Source organism: Macrobrachium rosenbergii, chromosome 40 (genome assembly GCF_040412425.1).
Source record: "Macrobrachium rosenbergii isolate ZJJX-2024 chromosome 40, ASM4041242v1, whole genome shotgun sequence".
Taxonomy (NCBI): Eukaryota; Metazoa; Arthropoda; class Malacostraca; order Decapoda; family Palaemonidae; genus Macrobrachium; species Macrobrachium rosenbergii.
Genome location: NC_089780.1, coordinates 4,611,033 through 4,637,126, shown reverse-complemented (window position 1 = coordinate 4,637,126; position 26,094 = coordinate 4,611,033). Strand labels below are relative to the sequence as shown.

Here is a 26,094-nt window from a genome sequence, read left to right as displayed (position 1 = left end):
CTTCAGAGAGAGTGGCTCATGGGTCCTGGGAAAGTGACTCAGTCTTCCCAGCCTGGTGACCCAGACCTAACACAAGGAAGTCCTCCGTTGTCTTCCCTTCCTGCAGAAGTTCCAGTTTCTCAGAAGAGTGGACACACTCGAGGAGCAGCCACTACCCACATTCGCATGAGCAGGACCCCTCTCTCTGACCTGGCAGACGCCATCACCGCAGGTTGATGACCGCTCATGGCCTCTCTCAGTTGGCAAGATTTTGGTCTTTGCTAGACTGGGTAAGGATGCTTACGATCTTTCACCAGACTGGGTAAGGGTGCTTATGATCTTTCATCAGTCCCTTCCACCTCCTGGGGTTTTACTGGGAGCCAGACAGGCCTGGGGTTTGTGACTGGGACCGCTCAATCCCATCCCAGCCCTACCACAGAGATTTACATTCCTGGTTTGAGCCATGGACTGGACAGGTCATATTCCAGTGTTAGAGAGATCGCTAAGGGGCTGTGGCGAGTGTCCCTCTCCTGCAGAGAAGTCAGCTTGGGAGGACCAGGAACTGGAGGAACCTAAGGGTTTTATGCCCCAGGCCTCGGACACCCCCGAGCTGCTAAGGCATTTTGCATAGATCATTAACATGATTGGTCATTTCAGTGATCTTGAGGAAGAGACTGTGGCCTGCACTGCAGTGCGTTCTTCAACCATCATGTCCTTTTGGGGTCCTGAGGAAGTATGATCTTCCTTCAGAGAGTCTATTGCCAAAGAAACAGGTGGTCCTGGACTTGACTTGTCTCTGTCCCAGGTTGGCATTCGATCGTTCCTTGCAGAGGGAGTCTCTCTCTTGCATTTTAAGGCAGCACCTTTGGAGTTGACTTTCATGTCAGCCCTCCTTTCTTTCCGATTCATCTCTCAGAGGAAGTAGGAGAAATCTAAGTTGGTAGTTAGATGACCAGAACCTCTCAGTAGATATAACGCTTGGCACTCCTACTTTGGAGATGCTTTTGTGTTCAGATGCTTCCAAGGGGTGGGGTGCACACTTGGACAAGTTGTTAGTGTTAAGTGTGTGGAACCAGGATGATAGGCACCCACTCCTCAACATCCTGAAACTGAAGACAGCGTTTGTGCACTTTCAGGAGTTTCAGGATCAAGTGATGGGGCACTGTGGTGTTGATGAGCGATAACACCATGGTAGTGGTGTACATCAACAAGCAAGGGGGACTGGTGTCCGTCCTGCTACACCAGTTGGTGGTCGGGTGCACAAGTGGCTAGTAGCCTACTCGGTACAGCTGTCTGCCAGGTACATTTCAAGTACTCGGAACGTAGTGGCAGACAAGCTCAGTCACCAGTCAGTGATAGGGACAGAAAGGTCCCTACACGCCAGCATAGCGGAGAGGCTTTTTGAGTTTTCAGCTCAAAATATGGACCAGGGCAGAGAGGCTTTTCGAGCTTTCAGCTCAAAATATAGACCTGTTTGCCACCTGGCACATCAGGAAACTTTGTGTGTTCAATAGTGCTGGACCCATGGCCTGCAATGCAGGGCACCTTTCAGCACCCATGGGACAGTCTAGTAGCTTACGCGCAATCCTTCTGCTTTTTTTTTGGTTTCGTTAGATAATGAACAGAGTGTTGACCACCCCAAATCTCAGGTTGACTCTGGTGGCCATATGCCGAGTGGTATCCAGACCTGCTAGCTCTGTTATCCGAGGTCCCAAGAGAGATTCCCCCATGGCACAACCTTCTGTGTCACTGGCACCTCAAGAGGTAGCACCTGGACCTGGAAGCACTGGCACTTCATGACTGGAGACTGTCCAGCGTCTCCTACAAGCGAGAGGCTTTTCTCACTTTAAAGTGAAGATGTCTGGACACCTTTTGGAAATCCTCAGCAGCTGTATACCGGGGAAAATGGGCTGTCTGCTGTATTTTGTGTTGTTGACGGAGTACCCCTACAATCAGAGCAGCTCTTATGTGGGTAGCAGACTTTCTTGTCTATCTCTGACGGTCTGCTTTTGGCAAATTCCTGAAGTTGAAATGAGTAGATCTCTTTCAGGTGGGTGATCGCCATGCTCCTGCAAGGCTTTGAATGCCTTGTCCCTTGCAGAGAATTCAAGCCCCCTGGGTGGGATGTGATTCTTGTCCATAGGACTATTACTTGTTGCTTGTGCGAGCCTTTGAGAAAGTCGTCAGATATGGATCTGACCTTCAAGACTGTTTTCCTTCTTGCCGTGGCTTCAGCAAAGAGAGTAGGCAACTTCATGACCTCTCTTCTGATGTTAAGCACTGGATGATGGGGCTCTGTATCACTCTTGTGTGTCCCAGAATTTGTAGTGAAGACTCAGAACCCATCGGTCCCTGATGTCAGGTTTCAGTCGTCATTGTCAGTGGCTTTTTGTTAGTACTGACTCAACCAAGAAAGAGGTGTCCAAAAACATGATCTCTTCCTGGCTAAGTGAGATGATGAATTGGGCTTATGCCTCTTCTGGCAAGGAAGATGGGGTACAGTCTGGGCCAGACCACATTCTCTCGTTCTATCAGCATGACATTGCCCACAAGTCCTTGGACACTTTCTTTGGGTCCTTTGGTGGCTGTCCAACAAGTTGTGTAGTTCACCCAGTCCCCTAAGGGGACAAGTTGCATCTTGTCTAAGGTATTCAGTTTAGTGAGAGAGAGTGTGAGAATAACTGGTCTCCTCCCTTTTCTATTCTCCAGTCTCTTGCTTAGGGCATTAAGTCAAGTTGCAAAACTGGTGCATGCTGGACAGACAAGGTTTGCAGGCAAGTTACTCGACAGAGCATCCTGTCCATCATCTTTTAGTTGTAGACTGGATGCACGTCCCCCCTCTCTAGACAAGGGGAGAGAGGGACAGGCAGTGAAACGAACCCATTGATTTTAACCCTTTCCTGCCCAATTGACGGCATATTACGCAATAACCCCCTACCCCCCTTCTTGTCTGACTGACGTAATTTTACGTAAAATTTACCGACATTTTTCGTACGTGTGGTAGGGGTAAATTTTTTTTATTTTCGTACAGTTGGTGGTTTCCCTAGGCTAAAGCATACCTTGGACCTTGTAACTTAGGCATCGATACGCCAGGCAAGCAGTCCCTATACTGCGCATGCGCAATTCCCTGGCATAGTAAAGTTCCCACAATGAAATCAGCTGATCCTACCCACGTTTCTCTCTCTCAGATCTTACATTTTTTTATAAAATGTAGGATTACATTATTGGAAACACTCTGGTATCCTCTATTTTCTATAAATTTTTAGTTCCTCTACTGTGCATGCGCAAATCCATGGCGTAGTAAAATTCTCACAATGACATCAGCTGATCGCACCCACGCAGGCCTGGCAGGCCACACTTCTGTCAGAGACCATGCGTCAGAGGCTGGGTAAACACGTGTGGCTGTTTACATAAAGCGGCGTCAATCGAGAACAGTTTCCAACATGCTTTCGCAAAGTTTTTGCGGTAAAACTAGCGGAAATTTGTTAGTGCATCACATAAGAGACGTCTGGATTTTAGGCAGGGCTCTGAATCTCATTTTCATTATCGTATATATCGATATTTAGAGAATTTTGTTGGCTTTCTCATAAAAAATAATTCATTCACCCAACTGTTATAGCTTTTGAGCTACTGAACGATAATGTTGACAACGGTAACATTTTTTTTCGTTTCGAACAGCTTATAACGTCAAAATGAAACTGTTGCTCTTACCAAAGCCATTTTTCTTGACTCTCACTTTATTCCCAACCTTTCCTCTACATTTTTGTATATTTACAAAGTGATTTCTATGAAAAAATCCGAGGTAGAGCTCTTCAAAAAAAATGTCTAGCGATAATTCTCACCGTATGCCTGGCGTGCTCTGTTTCTTACCCACTTTTCTATCAATTTTTTTACCAACTGGGCTGATTCATTTTTCATTGTTTTATATGTCGATATTTAGAGAATTTTCTTGGCTTTCTCAAAAAAATAATTCATTCGCCTAACTGTTATAGTTTTGAGCTACGAACAATAATGTTGACAACGGTAACTTTTTTTTTCGTTTCGATCAATTTATAACGTCAAAATGAAACTGTTGCCGTTACCAAAGCCATTTTTCTTGACTTTCCCTTTATTCTTCAACTTTTCCTCTACTTTTTCGTATATTTACAAAGTAATTTCTATGAAAAATAACCGAGATAGGGCTCTTCAAAAAAAAAAATTTTCTAGCGATAATTCTCACCATAGGCCGGGCAGAGCGCTCTGTTTCTCACCCTCTTTTCTATCAATTTTTTCACCAACTGGACTTATTCGTTTTCCATTTTAGGGAATTTTATTGGCTTTCTCATAAAAAATTATTCATTCGCCTGACTGTTATAGCTTTTGAGCTACGAACGATAATGTTGACAACGGTAACATTTTTTTTCGTTTCAATCAAATTATAACGTCAAAATGAAACTGTTGCCGGTACCAAAGCCATTTTTCTTGACTCTCACTTTATTCTACATCTTTTCCTCTACATTTTCGTATATTTACAAAGTAATTTCTATGAAAAATAACCGAGATAGGGCTCTTCAAAAAAAACTTTTCTAGCGATAATTCTCACCATAGGCCGGGCAAATCGCTCTGTTTCTTACCCTCTTTTCTATAAATTGTTTCACCAACTGGACTTATTCGTTTTTCATTGTTTTATATATCAATATTTAGAGAATTTTGTTGGCTTTCTCATAAAAAATAATCCATTCGCCTAACTGTTATAGCTTTTGAGCTACTGAACGATAATGTTGACTACGGTAACATTTTTTTCGTTTCAATCAATTTATAACGTCAAAATGAAACTGTTGCCGTTACCAAAGCCGTTTTTCTTGACTCTCACTTTATTCTACATCTTTTCCTCTACATTTTCGTATATTTACAAAGTAATCTCTATGAAAAATAACCGAGATAGGGCTCTTCAAAAAAACTTTTTCTAGCGATAATTCTCACCATACGCCGGGCAAATCGCTCTGTTTCTTACCCTCTTTTCTATAAATTTTTCACCAACTGGACTTATTCGTTTTTCATTGTTTTATATATCAATATTTAGAGAATTTTGTTGGCTTTCTCATAAAAAAATAATGCATTCGCCTAACTGTTATAGCTTTTGAGCTACTGAACGATAATGTTGACAACGGTAACATTTTTTTACGTTTCAATCAATTTATAACGTCAAAATGAAACTGTTGCCGTTACCAAAGCCATTTTTCTTGACTCTCACATTATTCTTCAACTTTTCCTCTACCTTTTAGTATATTTACAAAGTAATTTCTATGAAAAATAACCGAGATAGGGCTCTTCAAAAAATCTTTTTCTAGCGATAATTCTCACCATACGCCGGCAGAGCGCTCTGTTTCTTGCCCTTTTTCTATCAATTTTTCACCAGCTGGACTTATTCGTTTTCCATTCTTTTATATGTCGATATTTAGAGAATTTTATTGGCTTTCTCATAAAAATAATTCATTAGCCTGACATTCATATTTTTTTGGGTTACTGAACGAAAATATGAAAATAAGTAAAGATTTTTTTTTTTTTTTTCGTGAAATAACTCATTTTTTTGTATTTAGAGGGCTGGGACTCTTATTCTGACTATTCCACCATAAAATATAAACATTTAGAAAAAAAGGACAGCAAAATGAACGTTGTTGGCATAAAATTTCTATTTTTGCTGAATTTTCAGCATATGGTATCAACCACGCATCATTATGGGTCACCCCTTGATTTGCCGATAGTGGTACCAACAGCCTCCACACATGATTCGTTTGCTGTTGTAACATCACAGCCAGTTCCCTCCTTGATGTCACCATAGGCTTCATCTTCTTTAGTGACGTCACAGCCTGCTACTACTATGACGTCGTCAGCTGCTCCGTTTGCAGATTTCCTAGTCAAAGCAGTGCTGGAGAGACTGAATTCGGTGATTGAAAAGAAGTGCAATCATGCCTGTAAGAAGAAGAGACGTGAATCTTCTTCGTCTTCTTCACGTCACCAGTATTGCAGTCTTCTGAGTCCCTGTACATTCTCCAGTAAAGCATTGGAGCATTAGGGACTTCATGTCTGACCTTAGTTCCAAGAAAAGAAGGATAATTTTTTCTTCTTCAAGCCAGAACAGTCACATCCCAGTCAGGAGGCATGTTCCACAATCGACAGTGGCTCACAAGTCGTCAGCTATACATGACCATGGTTCTCCCATGGTCATGTACAGAGGGCCTTGAACATTGGGGATATTCAAACCTCCTCTGCCTTGGCTGTTGGTCATGACTCTTCGGCTGTGGATGGTGTTGGGACGTTTTCAAGAAGTGTACGGACATATATGGATGATAGCATTCGTCTGGTGGACTTGGATACACAAGGGCCTCTTTCTAAAAGGAAACATGAAGTAGCGTCTGTGTCTCCTGTTCAACTTATTAATGGTCGGAGGAAGGATGTCAGCACTCCAATCAAGAGATCTTGTGTTGCAGATTCTTCTGATAATGCCCAGGCAGATATGAATGGCTATGCAGTTTCTAGGCCGGTAGAGGATGGGGATAGTAGTTGTCCATTGGGCCATCGATCCAGGTCTCGTTCACCCAGAGAGGTTCATGGTTCCTCTTCAGTGAGTCACGACCGAAGGAGTGTGGGTAGGCTCTGTCATAATTCGTCTCTGGAACAATTGGACGTGAGCAATCTTTTAGGTCCTAAGAAGAATGTTAAGACTTCTTTTGAGTTGTCTTGCTTAGGTCATGCAGATGTGGTCCTTCGTCATGTGAATTCATTGATCTCGGGTCAGGATAACTTGTTACGGTCAAACAGATCTTTCTAGTTTCTCCCAGCCCCTCTACTTCATCATAGGAGATATTATGCAACACCTATTGTTCTGCTACTGAGTAGACAGATCAATTCAGACATCGTACATTTACGGCCGGGCCTAACTTTGGATCAGGTTAGGACCGTGTCTTCCTCCCTAATGTGTCAAGAAGCAGCTGCATTGAAGTTGACGATGTCTTCAGTCTTCCAGACAGCATCGTGGTTAGATTTATGGTTGACAGCCGTGGCCAAAATTACCTGCTTCAGCAAGGAGTTTGGTGGATGAGACAGCTTTCACCAGATTGCTCCAGGCTGGTTCTAAGGCCATCTCATACTTAACGAATCTGAGTGCTAATGTATGGACCAATATTCTGTTGTTGAGAAGGGATGCGGCCCTAGCCAAAATAGCCCGGTCAGTGGATGTGGACTCCTTATTGTCACTTAGGAATGGTGATATTTTGGAGTCACAATTGCTGCTGCTGAAAGATACGCTGGAGGCGGCCATTGATAGACGTCGGTCTGATACGAACGATAGGCTAGTACAGCAGGCAGTAAGTAAATCTGCTGCTACTCGACCTAATATTGGAAGACAGACACAACAACCTATGCCAAAGAAGATAGTGAGACCTGCTCCTGCACGTAAACCTCCTCAATTGGCCTCTTCAGCAAAGAAATCTATGCAACAACGGCCCTTTCAGAGCTGTGCTACTAGAGGGAGGGGAAATAGAGGCAGAGGTACGAGGCGATGGAGTGGGTACCTCTCCCCACTCATTGCCACCAGTGGGGGGATGCCTGGCAAGCCATTGGTTTATGTGGCAGAGATATGGGGTGGAGCCGTGGGTAGTAGATGTCCTTCGGGTAGGTTATCCTACACCTCTCTTACAATCCAGGATCTCAAAAACACCTAGTACTGCAAGAGGAAGTGAAGTTAGTGATGGAGAAGGGAGCAGTAGAGCAAGTAGAGTGTCCTTCACCAGGGTTCTACAGCCTTGTCTTCCTGGTCCCAAAGGCCAGTGGCGATTGAGGACAGTCATAGATCTGTCAGCACTGAACCACTTCATCAGGAAGACTAAATGGAGACTCCGTGAACAGTCTGAGCAGCAGTCAGGGAAAATGACTTTATGCTGACTATAGACTTGAAGGATGCCTACTTCCAGATCCCAATCCATCCCTCCTCCTGGAAGTTTCTTCACTTCAGTCTTGGAGAAAAGGTCTTTCAATTCAAGACGCTTTGCTTCGGCCTGACAACGTCTCTGCAGGTGTTCACAAGAGTGCAGCTCATTTTGAAGGGATCAGACTTCTAAGGTACCTCGACGACTGGCTGGTTGTAGTGAGCTCCAGAGAAAAGCTGGTTCAAGACAGGGATCAGCTATTTAAGTTTTGCTAAGCTATACTTGGGAATGGTGATAGACTCAGCAGCGTCGAGAGTTTTCTTGTCGAAGCAGAGGTTAGAGAAGTTCAGGACAGTAGCTCTTGCCTTTCAGTCAGAACAAACACAACCAGCGAAACAGTGGCAGGTTCTTCTAGGCCTGTCGACTTCTCTGGAGAAACTAGTTCCTCAGAGCCATGTACATCTACAGTTGTTACAATGGAGACTAAAGGAATTTTGGTCTCCAGCAAGAGATTCCCCTCATATGCAAGTCCCTTGACACCAGAAGTGAGAAGTGACCTACTTTGGTGGTTGGACGACAACACTCTGACAGTGGGGATGCCTCTCCATTCACACCCTCCAGAACTTCTACTGATCTCAGACGCTTCTTCCGAAAGTTGGAGAGCTCATCTAGAGGACCTCTTGACCTCCGTAGAGGGTTGAGGGCACTCCGTTGTCGTGATGTCGGACAACACAATGGTAGTAGCTTATGTGAAGAAGCAAGGGGGCCCTGGTGTCTCGCCAACTTCATTTAACAACAGTCCAGTTACATCAGTAGGCCGTAGACAACTCAGTGGATCTTATGGCCAGGTACATTCCAGGCAAAAGGCATGTAGTGACTGACAAATTAAGTCGGCAGAGACAGATTCTGGGAATAGAATGGTCTCTGCATCAAGAGGTTGTGGACAGGCTGCTTCACTTGTGGGCGAGGCCAATGATAAATCTGTTCACTACAAGATTCAACAGGAAGCTAGAGGTTTATTGTTCAGTAGTCCCAGACACGTTTGCAGTGGTGGAGGACGCCTTTCAACATCCATGGGACAACCTGGACATTTACGCTTTCCCTCTGTTTTCCCTGATTCATCATGTCCTGAACAGTGATAAGATCCCAGCATCTCAAGATGACTCTGATAACTCCTTTATGGCCTCAAGCAGAATGGTTTCTGGATCTGCTTTCTCTGCTGTCAGAAGTTCCAAGAGATATACTTCCCTGGCGCAGTCTGCTTTTTCAACCTCGTGTGGAGAGGTATCATTAGTCAATAGAGTCCCTTTCTCTTCACGGGTGGAGACTATTAACTATCTCCTGCGAGCGAGAGGCTTTTCAGATGTCAGGGTATCTCAGAAAGTCCGCGATGTCCGTGTACCAGGGAAAGTGGTCCTTCTACTGTGATTGGTGTTGCAGACGGGGTTCCTCTCCACTCGGAACCTTTATTCAACAGATAGCCGATTTCCTAATCTTTCTCAGAACAGGAAAACTTCTTTCTGTGTCTGTCATAAAGGGGTACAGAGCTGCTTTGGCTTTAGTTCTATGTATGAAGGATGTGGATATACAGTAACTACATCTTGGGAGATATCTATGCTGATTAAGAGCTTGAGCAGTCCTGTTTCCCTAGAGAGCTCAAGTCTCCTAGTTGGGGTTTGACTTTTGTATTGACTAACCTTACTCAAGCTCCCTATAAACAGTTGCGACAGGCTTCAGATTGACATTTGACCCTGAAAGCAGTCTTTTTGCTAGCTTTAGCGTCATCAAAAAGGGTAGGCAAGTTACATGGTCTGTCTTATGATGTCAAACATACCAGGGGTTGGAGGTCAATAGTTTTCGAATTTGTCCCAGATTTCGTTGCCAAGACTCAAAATTCCTCAATTTATGATGACAGATTCGTCTCCTTTTCTAAACCTTCTCTGGGAGACTTTGTTGATAATGACCCTGATGAAGTGTTGCTGTGTCCTGTCAGAACACTGCGTGCTTGTCTAAAATGGACTCGACATCTCAGACTGGGATGTTGAAGACTTTATGTTAGCACAGGCCGAGTCGAGAAAGAATTGTCGAAGTTCTGGCTAAGAGAAACGATCACGAATGCATATTCATCATTATCAGTTGCTTCAGCCAATATCGTACATGCAAGAGCGCATGACATTAGAGGGCTGAATTCCCCTTTAGCATTCAAGAAGAATTTATCTGTTCACAGAATTTTGAATGTTGGTTCTTGGTATCGCCAAACCACTTTCACTTTATCCTTGGGTCTGGTGGGGGCAAACCACTTTCACTTTTTCCTTGGGTCTGGTGGTGGCTGCTCAACAAGTTGGTTAGCTCATCCAGTGCCCCTGGCAGGACAGTTTGTATCTAGCCTAAGATGATGGTATGAAAGTGAAATGAATGAGATGACTGGCCCCTCTTCTTTTCTCCTTTCTGTCTTCTACCTACGGGTGGTATGAAGATCGTTCCATCTTGAGCCGGAACGGGCATGAGACAGGTGAGTACAGTGGCCATGCTGTTAGAGTATTCATTAATGAATGAAACTACCTTTCAGTAGCAGAACATTCCTCTCTTTAGCAAGGAGAGAGAGGGATGAGATGTCACGAGTCCCAGCTTGTGTCGGTGGCTGTCCCACCTAACTTGTGACAGAGGACAGATGCCATCAGCTCCTTGCATACAGTAAACCCCCCGTATTCGCAGGTATTTTTCGCTGAGAAATATTCACTGATTACTGTATTTTCATATCATTTTCATGCCTAAATGCACTTTTTGTGATCAAAATATTAAAATACTCAGATATAAGAATTTTTAGAGGTTTATTTGGTGTTTGATCTGTCAAAATAGGCAGTTCTGAGTGTTTTTAGAGAGGTTTTAAGTATTCGTGGATTTTAGCTATTCGCGGGGGTGTGGTACACATCCCCCGTGAATACGGGGGGTTCACTCTATACAGTTCTGTTGAATTTTTTTACCGGTTCCAGTTGGTGCTAGAAGATTTATCCTAATGTTAAGACTGCAGCTTTATTAGTTATGAAAAATACGAATCATTTTAAAAATTTGTGATATTTGCGAAATAATAATTCATTACATTAAGTACATTAATTTACTGTAATTTAATAAATGTCAGTAAGAATACAGTACTGTACTAGAGAGAGAGTGCAGTATACACATGTACATGTTTACACATCACAGGCTAGGCAGTAAGCAGGCTTACACATAGACTTTACTGAACAAAAACACAGTCATTTACATAACTTAATGAAACTTACTGAAAATCTTATTCTAATGTACAGACTTATTGAATCACTTATATTTAATCTACAGTTTTTGTTTTTTACAGTAATATTTTTTTTTTTTGCACTCAAGAATTCATTGTCACCGAATTTTCTATCGAAGGCAGAGATGGAGGGTTTGAGGGGGAGGGGCTTGTACTCTGAGTAGTGTGATTGGAATCTTGAGAAAATTTCAGTGGCTGAGATGACACAAATTATCAATCCATCTAGGCGTAAGGTCAGCGGTATTAGAATTGGTTTTGGCATTTGGATCTTAATCTAGGCATAGTTCTGCTTGCTGTCAAGAGGCAAAGTGCAGCATTTCAGCAATTGAAAATTGTTAAAAGGACTTATACTATCCTGTAAGTTTTACAACTAGCACTTAAACTAACCTTTGGAACAGTCATAGGTATTCTTCCTCATCTGGAAATTTGTGTTTGGGAGAAATAATCCAAGGCATTGTTCTTACAAAAATGTAGAACCTAATTTAATATTCATTGAACAAAACATATTTGGTGAAAAATTGGGCTTGGATATTTGTTGCAGTTTTATTAAGAGTAACATTACACAAGAGGTTTGGGATGATTAGGTAGAGGAACATCACCAAAGACTTTTAAGTATAAACATTTGAAGCTCATTCAACTTGACTACTGAGGTATGTCAATAGACTCTATAGCAGTCACGTGAAGGGTATTACTGTATTATATGCCATTTGAGAACTGGATCAGGTTTTTTGAAAAGAAGTTAGCATTCTGGGTGAGAAGAGATCGAGGGAAATGGATATAAAACATTACAGTCAAGGGCCATGACTTCTAAGAATTGCTGTACTTCCTTAAGGTGTGTTCACTCTCAGAAGCTACTTGAATGAAGTCCTTACTTTTGGTTTACAGTTTCCCATCAGTAAACTGATATTCCTTTCTTATTAGTTGTAACTGAGAAGAAAGGAATACTTATTTGATATATAAAACTAAAGATTCTTGTGACGTATAAATTAGATTAAGGTAGAAATAAGGACAAAATGAATTATGGGTAAAAAACTATGAAAATAAAGCAAGACCACCACTTTGTATATGTGTAAGAAGTTGGCAATTGGGAATTTCAAATTATTATGGTGAAACACTTGCTTTATTTGGTAATCATTATTAAATTGTTTTTTCATTTTGAAATTTGATAAAAGATTATAGTAACAATATTCCTCATATTCTTATCAGTGACCACTGAAAGCTTTTAAAAATAGGAACGCAAACAAAATAGGGGTAGTGGATCACTTGACAATACTGGAGATAACTACTGTACTACTGAAAATAAAATCCTGCATGTGAACAAGAACTGTTGTTTGGTGACTATTGTTCCTTTCCCTTTTATAAATTATGAAAAGTATGCATCATCATTATCATCACAAACTAGAGGAAAGGATAAAGTTGAAAATCTGGGTGCATTTAATAGAATTAATTTTCAATTTTTCAGTCACTGGGGCACGTGTATGAACACAATGCGCTGGAACTGATCTTCCACTACATTAATGTAAGAAGAACAGGAAATGCTAGACTCTCCTTTGAGGCTCTTAGGTTTCTTGGTTCACTGCTCTTTCACAAGAAATTTTGCCTAGAATTTGTCAAGATGGGTGGAATGCAAAAACTTTTGCAGGTGAGTGAAACCTTTTGACGGTTATAAAATATTTGGATGTATATCCCTGGGTAATTCAACTTTTTCTGCTTTGATGCCATGAGCTGCTTGGAAATTTATCATTTGTTTTTAGTTTTAACATGCCTAGTGAAATGCAGTGGAAGATTAGTGTATCAAAATACTGATTTATATAATGTATTTGTTATTAAAAAGGCAAAATTGTACTTGCCTTGAAGTATATGCTGATTTATTGTTAGGTTTCCAGCACTCATGTGTGTATTGCCTGTAAGCTAAGTTAATCAGGAAAAACTCTGTAACATAGGGCCAGCTGTGTTTTGGTTTTTGGATTTTTTCAGAGTTTGGAACCAGTGTTTGCATCTTCATTTACCAGAACATTGTATTTCCCTAACACATACGTTCTTTAAAATTCAGAAATATACAGCTTCAAAAGAACCATAATTACTGTATCTACTCATTATCATCCAATCTCATGTATCATGTGACCCTTAAAATTGTCCCAAAACTTGATTATTTGGAGTGAATCTTACCCACTGTTAAAGTTAGCTTATATCTTTGTGCCATTAGGTGTGATTGGCATTCAAAGTAAAAGAAAATAACGCTTTGCCAACCCACTAGGACTGTCTCTGTAATCACCAGGTGGCATTGGAATGTTTACATTCTTGTCAGGATTCTTCATGCCATGTCCTTGTGCAGACGGTGTGAATTGGCGTTAGTAATAACGTTGACTATTTCTGGCTGATTATCTCCTGTACAGTCTTGTGCTTGTTTTCTGTTTTTGCTTTGTGTCATCTACAAAAAGCAGAGGTGAAAGTGTTAGTATAGGAAAGAGTTTGTGGAAACCAAATAGTTTCAGTTGTGTGATGGCCAAGTGTGTTAGCTTAGCTGTTGAGGCATGAGTGTGGTTTTCTTGTTGAGAAGGTAATGAGTGATCTGGTTAGCAGATGAAAATTTTGTGAAGTATCGGAAGATGCGAGAGGCCGATAGATTACTCCTTTGTTTTTTCTTGCTCCCAAGACCTCAGGGAGGGAGCTGGAGGCCAGTTTTAGACATTTCCAGTCTTATCAAGTTTATTCATATTACTCCCTTTTCGATTAATTCAGTTCGGTCCTGGCAGCCTTTCAAAAGGGCAAAAGATGATTTCTGTCAACATGTAGGACATGTACTTCTACGTCCCAATACACCTTCTGCCGAAGAAGTAATAACACTTTTTCTTCTAAGGGAAGGTATTTCAGTTCTAAGCTGTTTTTTGGTCTGGGTACAGCACAAGTATTCTCCTATGTGTTGGAGTTTTTAGCAGGATGGGTTCTTCTGCTTGGTATCAGAGTTCTTTTATATTTGGATGACTGGTTTGTTCTTGCCAGTTTGTTTCTGATGATCTTAAGGATGAATGATTATGTTTTATGTCTAGCCTCAGGGTTGGGACATTTTATTCAATGTTGACTAATCTATGCTTTTCCAATCAAGTCAGTTATATATCTGGGGGATGAAGATTGGCTCTCGTTTTGGTGGTTTTCTGACAGAGAGATGGTTAGACAGTTTTCTACTACTTTTGAGAATAACGGGTTGGCCTGTAGACCTTAAGAACCTTTACACTTTCCTCAGATGTCTTGGAGGCAGATTGGGGGGCCATTCTGGGGAACATTTGATATCAGAGAGTTGGAAGGTAAACAAGCTACAGCTTTTGGCAGTATGGAATGGTCTTACACAAGCAGGACATCTAGTTAGAGACAATACGATCACAGTCTTTTCCAACAATTCAGCCTCTCGATTCTTACATGAGGCGACAAGGGAGACAGATAGAGAGATTTGTTCAGGCTAGCAAAGAAACTTCCTTCTTCTTTGGACAGAGTCCAGTAACATCATTCCTGTACCTCTTCTTGTCCTAGGGAGGAACATTCTTATTGAAGACCACCTCTGCAGAAAAGGGCAAGGTCTTCAGTCAGATGATCCCCCTTCCTCAGGTTTGCCAGAAGTGGTGGAACCTCTAGGGAGACCCAAGATAATCTGTTCACGACTGCCCAAAACACTACATTCCCATTTTACTGCCCTCCATGCCAGGATCCTTAGGCAGGGGCAGTTAATGCCTTCCTTCAAGAGTGGTTGAGTCTAGACCTTTATGCTTTTCCTCTGCTTGCTGTTTTGAGGAAATACGCAACAAGTTGCGAGCTTTGCAGTACGCAAGGATGATTTTGATAGCGTGTTGGTGGCCCCAAAGGGAATGATTACCCTAACTTCCTTTCCTGACTGTAAATGTTCATCATCTGTTCAGGAAAGATCATTTCAAAAAGTCTTATTTGAGAAGATTCCATCAAACCTCTGTATGCTTCATCTGACCATGTGGAGATTGTCACTTGTCTGTTATGAGCTAAGGGCATTTCTAGATTGGCCATGGAAGCAATCCTTAAGTCTAGAAAGCCCTCCGTTGGTAGACTTGTGTATCAATAAGAGAGTTCAGTTTATTGATCTTGGTACTTGTCCAGAATGATATCCAGCACCTGTTCCACTAGATATCCTGATTTAAGTTCTGCCAGTATCTCAGGTATGCAAAGCAGTTTCTGTCACAGTGATCAAAGGATCCTGCTTTACATTGTATTGAGTTTTACTTCATGCTGACTGGAATATTGCTCACGATTTAAATTTTGAAGAGGTTTTCAGTCTTTTGTGCTGGAATTTCAAATCTTCCTATCATGATTCACGATGAAATTTAGAGGTGGTCCTTTAGATTTTAACATTACATCAGTTTGAGCCTTTTGATATGGCATCACTTGAGAACTTTGAAGACACCTTTCTTTTAGCTCCTGCTGTGGCAAAATGTTTAGTAAGTTTCAAGCCCTTTCTTGTATGTGGGCTTTGTTCTAGTGGCAACCTCTCTTTCCTTTCATCGCGTAGAGAAAAGATGTAGAAGTGAAAGCCCTTCCCAGATTTGTGATAGCGCCGAATTAACTGCTTTGGTAGGCAATGTAGAAGTGGCTTTCTTATGTCCAGTTAGAACTCTAAAGAGTTTACCTGGACAAGCATAAACATTTAAGAGGAGGAGTTAAGAATTTATCTGTGGTGTTAGGAGGCCAAACATTCCTACGTCCAAGAATGCTTAAGTAAATGCACACAGAGTAGTTTCCTGAGCTTCTACCATTTTCTAAAATAATCCTTGTGTCTTGCGTACTGTAAGCATCTCTTTATTTCCTTTAAAACCTTTTGCTAGAGTAGGTTGTCATGTAGCTCAGGGAAGATGTAACTGTTTTTGCCTCATTGTTTGCAAAATGTTCAAATTTAATCCTGTTGTTGCTGAGGTGATGCTTTCTCCTGAACCAAATATGATACTAGCATTGCTTCCTATATTATCGTAACCTTGCTTTCTATCTTACCGTTAGTTGTTAGGAAATCCCGCTATTGAATTTTGGGAGCATGAAGGTACACCTTGGTATATAGGAACACACCTTCGTATATGAAGATTGAAGTTTTTAGTTTTAGACTGTTGGTTATAGGCTTTTGAATCGGGCACAGGAGTCACTAATACTCTACGAGAGAACTTTTTCCTTGTAAGGATCCTCTGACAAGTCTCGCTATGAGACTCTTACACCCTGTTGTGGTTCTAACATCTGGCGACAGCACTTGCTAGTAAGGATCACACAACAGACAGGAATGTTGAGAAGCTTTCTTCCCCCCTCATTAAAAAGCTTTTAGTTCGCTTGACTGAGCAATCGTTTCTCTGGCTGCATTAACCCACTATCTTCATTCAATGAGGTAGTCAGCTAACTTTAACAGTAGGTAAGACTCATTCTAAATAATGATAATTTTTATGATAAAATGAATTATTTGGATACGTACCTACTGTTAAAGTGGAAACCCACCTACCTTTCCCACATCTTAGAATTCTGACAAGAATTAAACATTCCAGCGCCACCTGGTGGGAAACAGGCAATTACAGAGACAGTCCTAGCTGGGTAGCCAAGGTTTATTTTGTTTTATTTTGAATGCCAATTGCACCTGATGGTGCAAAGATATAAGTTAACTTTAACAGTAGGTAATTATCCAAATAATTAATTTCATCATAAAAATTTCCATTTATTTACATCTTGATTATTATGTGAGCTGAATTTTCATTAGATTCCACTGGGCTGTGCTCAGTGTGCAAGTTTCATTTTGGGTGGTTTGTACTAGGCTGGGCTGACTATGCTTTCGACTAATTAATAAGCCCAGAGGCAGAGGTTCAGTAGGCTAAATACGAATTATCGTACTTCAGTCAGGCGCATCAAACTTACGTCTTTTCTAATAATTTATGTGCTATAATTAACAGCTACAAAAAATTTCATGCCAAACACTGGCATAAGCAGCAGCAGGTATTGACATAAACAACCAAATTGAGAAACATTTGTTTGCCAGTGTTTGTTACTGTAAATAATGCGCGTTATTAAGTTTCATTGCAGTTGTTGATTTGCTAGTTCTAAAGGGTTACACCCATAAGTAAAGATAAATTATTACTCTTCCTCCACACAGTGGAGAAGAAGGTATTAAGAAAGCATACCAATAAATTTAAGTTGCAGGTTGTAGTTGTGGCTGAAAAAACTGAATAATGAGCAGGCTGCAAAACACTGTGGAAAAGGAAAAAGCAGTTCTGAAACTGATGAAATCACACCTTTACTTCATTTAAAATTTTCTTTATAAACGAAGATAGGCCTTATTTTTTAGCCCAGCTTTATTAATTTACCAAAAATACATCTTATTGTTTCATCTAGCCACTAATGGCAGCGAGGATGTCAGTAGTACTCAGACAGTTGATTTTGAGAATGTAAGCAGCACCAGAATGCAAATGGCATATGATCACATGATCATAATTTAGGATACGATAATATGATCATAGTGCATGCAGTGTACTTGGGTACAGTAAGTAAAATAGTTTTATTGAAATTATCAGCATTTTAAATACAACAGTAAAATTTGACTTTTGCAAATGGACACTGTCCTCCGTAAAAAATGTACCTTTTTTGAATTTTGGAAAAGAGATTGTAAACCTGTACAAACATTCTGATTTAATTATATAGTATGTAGTGTAGAGAGAAGTTGTTTTTGGGTTATATGTCTCCAGTTCTAAACAGAAACCTAACTTGACAGGTACCTCGCCCTTCCCTTCCCGCTGATGGTGTTGCGCTCTGTATGTGGTACCTGGCATATTGTGAAGAAGCTGTGGAGAGAATATGTTTGCTACCAGATAAGGTGCTCTCAGAACTGATCCGTTATGCATTGTGGTTATTAGAGTGCTCCCACCAGTCTTCTAGAACACATGCTGTGATGTTTTTTGGTATGGTTTTCCGATTTAGAGGCATCCTAGAAAGGTTTGATGAACAAGATGGACTGAGGAAAGTTCTGAATATGCTCTCTACATTGTCCCTCTTCCAAGACGTTTGGGAACAAGATATCCTAGATGAACCAAACGAAGCAATGATGTGGCAAACTGTGAAGCAAGTGTGCCTTAGTCTGAAGCATTACTTTGAAGCTCATTTGGCTCTGAAAGTCCAGAGCCTTCAAAGACTATGTAAAGAACTTGGTGCTGTGCAACAACCCTCCATGCCTTCATACAAGGTAGGTATTTCTCTCCTTAATGATAAGAGATGAAAGAATAATGTGGATACACACATTCCACTATTATATGTTCCATGAAATACAGTGAAGATAAGTAATTGAAAAAAATAGTAAATAGTAAGTATAGATAATCCTCACTTTCTCTCTCATAAGAGATAGTAGACTACTGGATTTCCTTAAATTAGTGGGTGGGTGGTCTATATGCCTTGGTTTCTTATTTCCCATCGGATATAGTAAACTATCTTGTAATGAATGTAACAGTTTCATTCTACTGTATTAGTATAGGTTAGCAGTATAAGTTTATGTTGGGGAGCAGCATTGTGATCCATTTACTAGTTCATGAGAAGAAAACATGAGGTATTAATGTGATAGAATATAGTAGGTGTAATGTACCTGCAGGGTTCTTTGCTTGAAAAACCATGTGTAAAACAAGACAAGGATATGCATAGAGGGTTGGGAAGTTATGAAAATGAAGCATGAAATTTTAGTGAGTAGAAAATAAATCCCTTAATTTGTTCATGATATCGTACCAACCACTGTATTTTGTAATGCAATTGGTAATACTGCAGCACAGTGATATAAACAGAAATTACTGTAATTAAAATATGGTGGGGACAGGGTCACGCATGGGAAACATTCATTTAAAGCCTGTTTAATATATAAAGTGTAACAAAGTGTAGGCCTAATTTTGAACATTATAGGAATAAATGCTTAAAAGGCACCTTCATCAGGCAAGATTGAACACAAAGTTTATAAGTAGAATAAAGAGGCACTATGATAGTAGACCCAATAGTTAGGGTTGCAAAGTGAATGGGCACCAACACTAACTATATCCATAAATGGACATTAGAGTTATTAGAGTTATTATACTCTTATAAGCAAGATGACCAAAATTCTTAGTCAATTTGTTTGAAAGTGTGGAACTTAAAAAAAAACAGTTGGTAGCATTGTAAAAAGAGCCAGTGAAAGGTTTTTTTACCATGCAGCAAAGGGTGTGCTTTGAAAAATGTTATAGTGTGAATGAAGTAGTGAAACAGCTTTCTGTGAATCTATAACTGATATTTTGTTCTGACAGTTGATATAGTGTGGATTTTATGATTTCTTGTTGGATAAAGTTAGTGGGAAATTTTCAATGTTTGGAGTGTTATCATACTGGAAGTCATTATCATTCTAGAAAATTGACATCTCATATAACTTACCAAGTAATTACATAGCTAACGTATCTACCTTGTGCGGCAACATTTTTGAACTTAGCGGTAGTGCTTCTTTTGTTTACATGTAGGCAACAGCCCCACCCACAACCGAGGGAAAACAGGAAAAACCTGGCAGCCGTGTTCCAATTTGTTCTGCCGTGTGGTGTGTAAATATCGCTACATTTTGCAGCAACCATTTATGGATTTCCCTTTATTTCATTCGTGTTTGGCGAAGTACAATTGTTTTGTTTTGGTTGCACTTAGCTAGACAGTGTCTAGGCAGTTAATTTTTTGTATTTTTTACTAGGTTTCAATGAATTACTTAAGATTATGTCTGACTCTAGTAATTCTAGCATTCGCTTCTGTAGCAAGGTAGGCTGCAAGGCGAGGCTAACTAAAGATTGTTACAATCCTCATACAATATGTGCTAAATGTAGGGGCAAGAATGTAATGTTGATAAGATCTGTAGAGAGTGTTCAGCTTGGAGATTAAACAGTGGGAGGTACTTAAATCTCATTTAAGTAAGTTAGAGAGAGATAGAAAGAAGAAGGCAGCTTCTAGAGCTGAAAAACTCTCATAGTTTAGAGACTACAAGAAGAGCCAGCTTAGAGGTTAGCTCGTTACCCTTCCTTCTACTCCTATTCCTGCTGCTTCTCCTACTCCTTGCCCTCTTACTGTACAACCTTCTCCTCCCTTGCTGGCTCCCATACTTTCAATCCTAATGCCATCACCAGTCTTGAGTCTAGATTTGATAAAAAGCTTAATCTAGTAGTAAGTACTGTTGCTGATTTGGGGCATCTCTTGAAGTGGTTACGAAGAAAGTGTTTGCAGAGAAATTGCAAAGTGATAGTGCAGTGCAAGTGAAGATGTGGCTATCCATCCCTTCGGTTCTACGTGACCGGGGAGGCTCCCTCTTTGAGAGTTGCTGCCTCCTCCCAAGTGGATTTCTCTGGTCTTACTGACTCATCTCATCAGTCGGCTTTCTCGTCAACCAAAATCATGTTTATGTCCGCAGAATTGGATCATCTGTTTAAGGACATATTTAAGGTATTTGAAGTCCTCAGTTTCCCTGATTGGGTTGTGGGTGCATTGGCGAAGAAAACTGAGGACCATCAAGATATCACCTCTGACTGGCTTGGGGTTCTCTCCTGTGCAGACAAGGCTGTTAGAGATGGTCCTGTAGAGCTCTCTGCCCTTGTTACTTCTGGGGTGCTGAAGAAACAAGAGCTCTGGTGCTCCTTTGTTTTTAAGGGGGTTACCCAGACCCAGAAGTCTGCATTGCTGTTCTTGCCCCTGGACAAGAATCATCTTTTCCCTCTGGATGCTGTGAAAGAGATGGCATTGGACCTACACAAGAAGACAATTCAAGACTTACTGTCACAGTCATCAAGGTGTCCCAAGGACTCTTCTCTTTTTCAAGCTAGGACTACCTCTCCTCTCCAGTCACAGCTTTTTCGTGGGAGGAGAGCAAATGTCCACTTTTCATCCAGAGCCATCGAGAAGAGCTCTTCCAAGCCAGCACATAGGAAGTGAGACAGAAGTCTTTCATGCACCTGTAGGAGCCAGACTACTCGAGTGTTGGGAGAGGTGGCTGATGAGGGGAGCGAAGCCCTGGATTATCAGTGTTTTGAAGGAGGGCTACGTCATTCCATTCATTGAGAGCCCCCCCCCTTAGTTACCTTTCCCATCACATTGACAGCTCACTCAGTTCGGTCGGAGAGACATTCGGCCCTATTGGTGGAACTCTCCTCCCTCATACAGAAAAGGGCCACAGAGGAGGTGCAGGACACCAGCTCAGAGGGATTTTACAATCATCTCTTTGTGGTACCAAAGGCATCGGGGGTGTTGGAGACCAGTCTTCGATGTAAGTGCCCTCAATCACTTTGTCTTTAAGACAAAGTTCATGATGATAACAAACCACTCAGTCTTTGCATCCCTTCACCAGGGTGACTGGATGGTAACCTTTGATATGCAGGATGTTTACCTTCATATCCCGTTCATCCAAGTTCCAGAAAGTACCTGAGTTTGTCTTTCAAGACAAAGTTTACCAGTTTCAGGCTCTTTGCTTTGGTCTTTCAACAGCCCCGCAAGTGTTCTCTCAAGTCCTGGATCTGCTATCGAAATGGCTCCACTTAGTGGGGATCAATGTCAGTCTTTACTTAGACGACTGGCTTCTCCGATCTCCATTGAAGGACAATTGTATAGAGGACATATGCAAGATTCTTCTTCTGGCCCAAGAGCTGGGTCTTCCTATAAATCTCCTCAGAAATCCCAGTTAAGCCCTTCTCAAGAAATCTTCTATCTCTGGATGATACTGAGCTCTCAGGCTTTTCGGACTTTTCCGTCCCCCAAGAAGATATCCAGCTGCCTTCAAACAGTCCTGGGGTTTCTAACCCTATCATCTTGTTCAGCTCACCAATGGATGAGCATATTTGGGACTCTGGCTTCCATGGAAATGTTCGTCAAACTGGGCAGGTTGCACATAAGAGTACTCCAGTTTTACTGAGAGAACTCCAGTTTTATCTGAAGGCCAACTGGAACAGGAAGACACAGCCAGACAGTCACATGTTTCCAATCACTCGGGAGATAAAATTGGGTCTGCAATGGTTGCTGTCAGAAGAAAGGCTGTCGGAAGGGAAGTCCTTTCATCCTCTGAACTCCTACATAGACTTTGTTCCGATGCCTTAGACACAGGTTGGGGAGCCTTGCTGAACAATCAAGAGGTCTTGGCGACATGGACTCCAGAACAACAGGACTTACATATCAATGTAAGAGAGCTGAAGGCAGTTCAGCTTAGCCTTCAGAATTTTATGTACCTAATCCGCAACGAGACGGTCGTGTTACACATGGACAATACCATGGTCTTAGCTTACATCTGCAAACAAGGCAGTACCCATTCCTTCTTTGTCTGTCAAGCCGCAAGGGAATTACTGCTGTGGACAGACCAAAATCGAATTACACTTATCACTTGCTTTATCCAGGGAAAGTTGAATGTGATGGCAGACAAGCTGAGCCATCAAAAGCAGGTCTATCCACTGACTGGACCCTGGATCCCTTGGTATGTCTAGACCTGTGGAAGTTGTTGGGCAAGCCAATGATAGACTTGTTTGCCACCTCCAGCAACCAATGTCTTCCTCTGTTTTGCTTACCAGCCCTGGATCCTCTTGCATGGGCCACGGATGCCATGCCACAGGTTTGGTCGAATCTGGACCTTTATGCCTTCCCACCCTTCAGCATAATCTGGGAGGTATTGAACAAGTTCAAGATGTACGACAAAATGCGCCCATGACCCTCATAGCCCCGTTTTGGCCCTGAGGGAGTGGTTCCCGGACCTCCTACGTCTGTTGGTGGACTAACCAAGGCTGCTTCCCCAAAAAGTATTGCCACTCAGACAACACGACTTCAGAAGACATCACCAAGGGTTGTCCACTCTCGTGAGCAAAGGGGTTTTCAAGGGAAGCTTCAGAGGCTATTGCAAAGTGCAGAAGGAAGTCTTCTAGCCTCATCTATCAGGCCAAGTGGTCATTCTTTCAACAGTGGTGCCACAACCACCATGTCTCATCTTCTGAGACCGCTTTAATGCAAATCGTGGATTTTCTCCTTTTTCTTAGGAATACCAAGAACTTGTCTTCGTCTAGCATTAAAGACTATCGGGCAATGCTTAGCTCCGTCTTCAAGCATAGAGGCCTGGATCTCTCATCGAACTCTGACGTTAAAGACTAGGTAAAGTCTTTTGGTACAGTAAGACAGAAAAGGGACAACACTTTGGTCTCGTGGAATCTGGAAGTGGTCCTGAAATGGCTGATGAGCCTATCTTTCGAGCCCCTTCGTTCTGCTTCTCTTTGGAATCTGAAGCATAAAACTCTTCCTCTTTGTCTTAGCTACGTCTAAGCGCATCAGTGAAACACAAGCTGTTGACAAGAGTGGGCTTTTCTCAAGGGGACAAGAGGATGCTGTTTGCTCCTTCACCTTAGGCTTTTTGGCCAAGAACGAGGACCCATCCAAGCCCTCGCCTCATTCATTCACTGCGAAGAACTTGATGGAAATTCTTGGTCAGGAGGAGGATGAGAGAGTACTGTGTCTGGTCAGAGCATTGAGATACTACCTGAATAGGACAGAAAAGATCAGGGGCCCATCTAGTAATCTTTGGTGTTCAGTAGGGAACCCATCTCGTCCTCTATCAAAGAACGCCTTGTCATTTTTCTTAAGAGATTTAATTAGAGAAGGACATTCCCAGATCCAGGAGGACATTCTACCAAACTTTAAAATGAGAGCGCACAGTATAAGAGTGGTGTCTACTTCCTTGGCTTTTAGACATAACATGTCCTTGACCTCCATTATCCAGTCCACCCACTGGATGTGCAGGTCTATTTTCACTTCATTACTTGAGGGAAATAGAAACAGTGTTTAAAGATTGCCATACCTTGGGTCCGTTATCAGTGGCTGGCATGGTATTTGGTGAAGATTCATAGGAAGCACTTTTTCACTTACTGCCCTTTCATTTTTGTGTTGGTGTTTTGAGTTTTGGGGAACCGGGGGTTACAAGGTACCTGGTATATCCACCAGTCTTAGTGGATAGGTTGTGGTTTTTAACAAGTTTTTCAGAGTAGGTGACAGCATTGTCTGGTTTTTTAATGTTGGTATTGCGCCCAGGGCAAGGGTCCCTTACTGTATGTTTTGTTAGCCATCAGGCATATCCTCCACTACAAAGCTCCCACTTACGTAGAGGCATTCCATGGCTCAACAGCCACACCACTACAGGTTAAGATGAGCACCAACCAGAGGCAGTATTCACCTGCAATAGCTCTCTTAGGTAGGTAAGGAAACAGCAAGCATTACATACAATGTGGGCATATTTTTTCCTATTTCAAATTCATTATCATTCTTTAATATTTGGAGTAGACCATGTCCATATATCCCACCTCCATTCAAGGTGAGATTCAGCTATGTAATTAGTTGGTAAGTTACTTATATGAAAATGACATTTTCATATTAAAATTAAGTTTTATATATATACCAAGTCATTACAGAATTAGACCCACCCTCCTTCCCTCTTATGGGCATGAGGGCACAAACAAATTGGAAAATGGTTGCCAGGTTGTTCCTGTTTTCCCCCAGTAGTAGGCAGGCTGTCCCCTACATGTAAACGAAAGAAGCGCTACTGCTAAATTAAAAAAGTTGCCATGCGAAGTAGGTACGTTAGCTGTGTAATCACTTGGTAAGTATATATAAAACTTTATTTTATTATGAAAATGTCATCTTAAATCATATGATGGATTTAGGAAATTGCATAAGAAATCTAGTTTGAAAAGCTAATAATTGTAATACAATAATTTAATATAGGTTTTTCTCCGGTATAAAATCTTTCGAGTAATGTTAGGTATGTTTAGTATTTATTGCACATAGATTTTGTTTAGAAGAGCAGTACTGACTTGCAAAGACTTATTTGTCGAGTACTTGCAAAAGAAAAGTTTTTTATAGCATGTAGATAGCTATAGTGTAGGGGCTTTTCGTTTAGTACACAATTGGTGCAGTATGATAGGAACAGGTTTGGTGGTTATTAAATGAAACTAACTCTCATTAACCTAATTTATTACCTTAATATTACAGTGGTCTTGAGACCTTCAAACAGAACCTTATTCTAATTTTATTTACATTTATCACAGTTTATCAATTATCATCTTTCAGTATTTAACCTAACTTATTTCCTACTTACCACTAAAATTTATCAAAACAATCTTCCTATACCTAACTTAGTCTAACTTAATGCTACCTATATTCAAAATATTATTTACAATTCCAAATTAAGGGGATCTCCACCCCTATTACTCAGCCTTCATGCAGAGTTCATGGACAGCCCTTCTTGGTGGGTGACCCTGCATTTAATCCTTTAAACTGTGTCAGTACAGTTGTGCTGTGCTGCCACCTGTCTCACTTTCCTTGTGCTTAACAGTCAACCAAACGTGCCCAGTCTTAACTGCGGAATCACTTTCAACACAACATTATGTACTATTGTCAGAGGAAAATATTCATTGCCAGCACCCCTTAAGAAGTCTCCACAACCTCAAGCCCCAGATTCACTACGCACACATAGTGTGTCCAAAAAAACATTTCAAGTCTAAGATATCACTCAGCTTGATGTTGTTGCATAGGGTCTTCAACTTCAATCTCTTAACCACTGTGGTCCCTAGAGAGGGCACTTGTCAGCATCCCTCATCTTCATCATACAATGCCAACAGAAATTAACCTTATTAAAGGTACAGGGGAGCAGATCCTATCTTAACACTTGCTCAAGCAAACTGCAAGTAAAAAAATGAGAAAAACAAAGATAAATTAAATACAGTAATCATACACTAACAAACACTCAAAGTCTGAATAGAAAAAAACAAAAAACACAATGGTTTAAAAAACACAAGCCTCTTCTCACAAACCCAATTTTTCATACTACCACCACAATAGTACCCTTTTTCAGAAACATATTTTGCAAGAATTTTTGTCAGTGAC

The 26,094-nt window shown here is 41.2% G+C and overlaps 1 protein-coding gene across 4 annotated transcripts in view; it reads left to right on the top strand.

Annotated features, from left to right (window-relative positions):
• Window positions 1-26,094, top strand: part of mahj (LisH and WD40 domain-containing protein mahjong) — a 205,111-nt gene that overhangs the window by 50,842 nt on the left and 128,175 nt on the right. For all 4 annotated transcript variants that reach the window (XM_067082944.1, XM_067082943.1, XM_067082941.1 and 1 more), the window contains 2 exons: window positions 12,638-12,817; window positions 17,930-18,397. In XM_067082944.1, coding sequence (XP_066939045.1) covers window positions 12,638-12,817; window positions 17,930-18,397 — 648 coding nt within the window. The remainder of the gene's footprint in view (window positions 1-12,637; window positions 12,818-17,929; window positions 18,398-26,094) is intronic.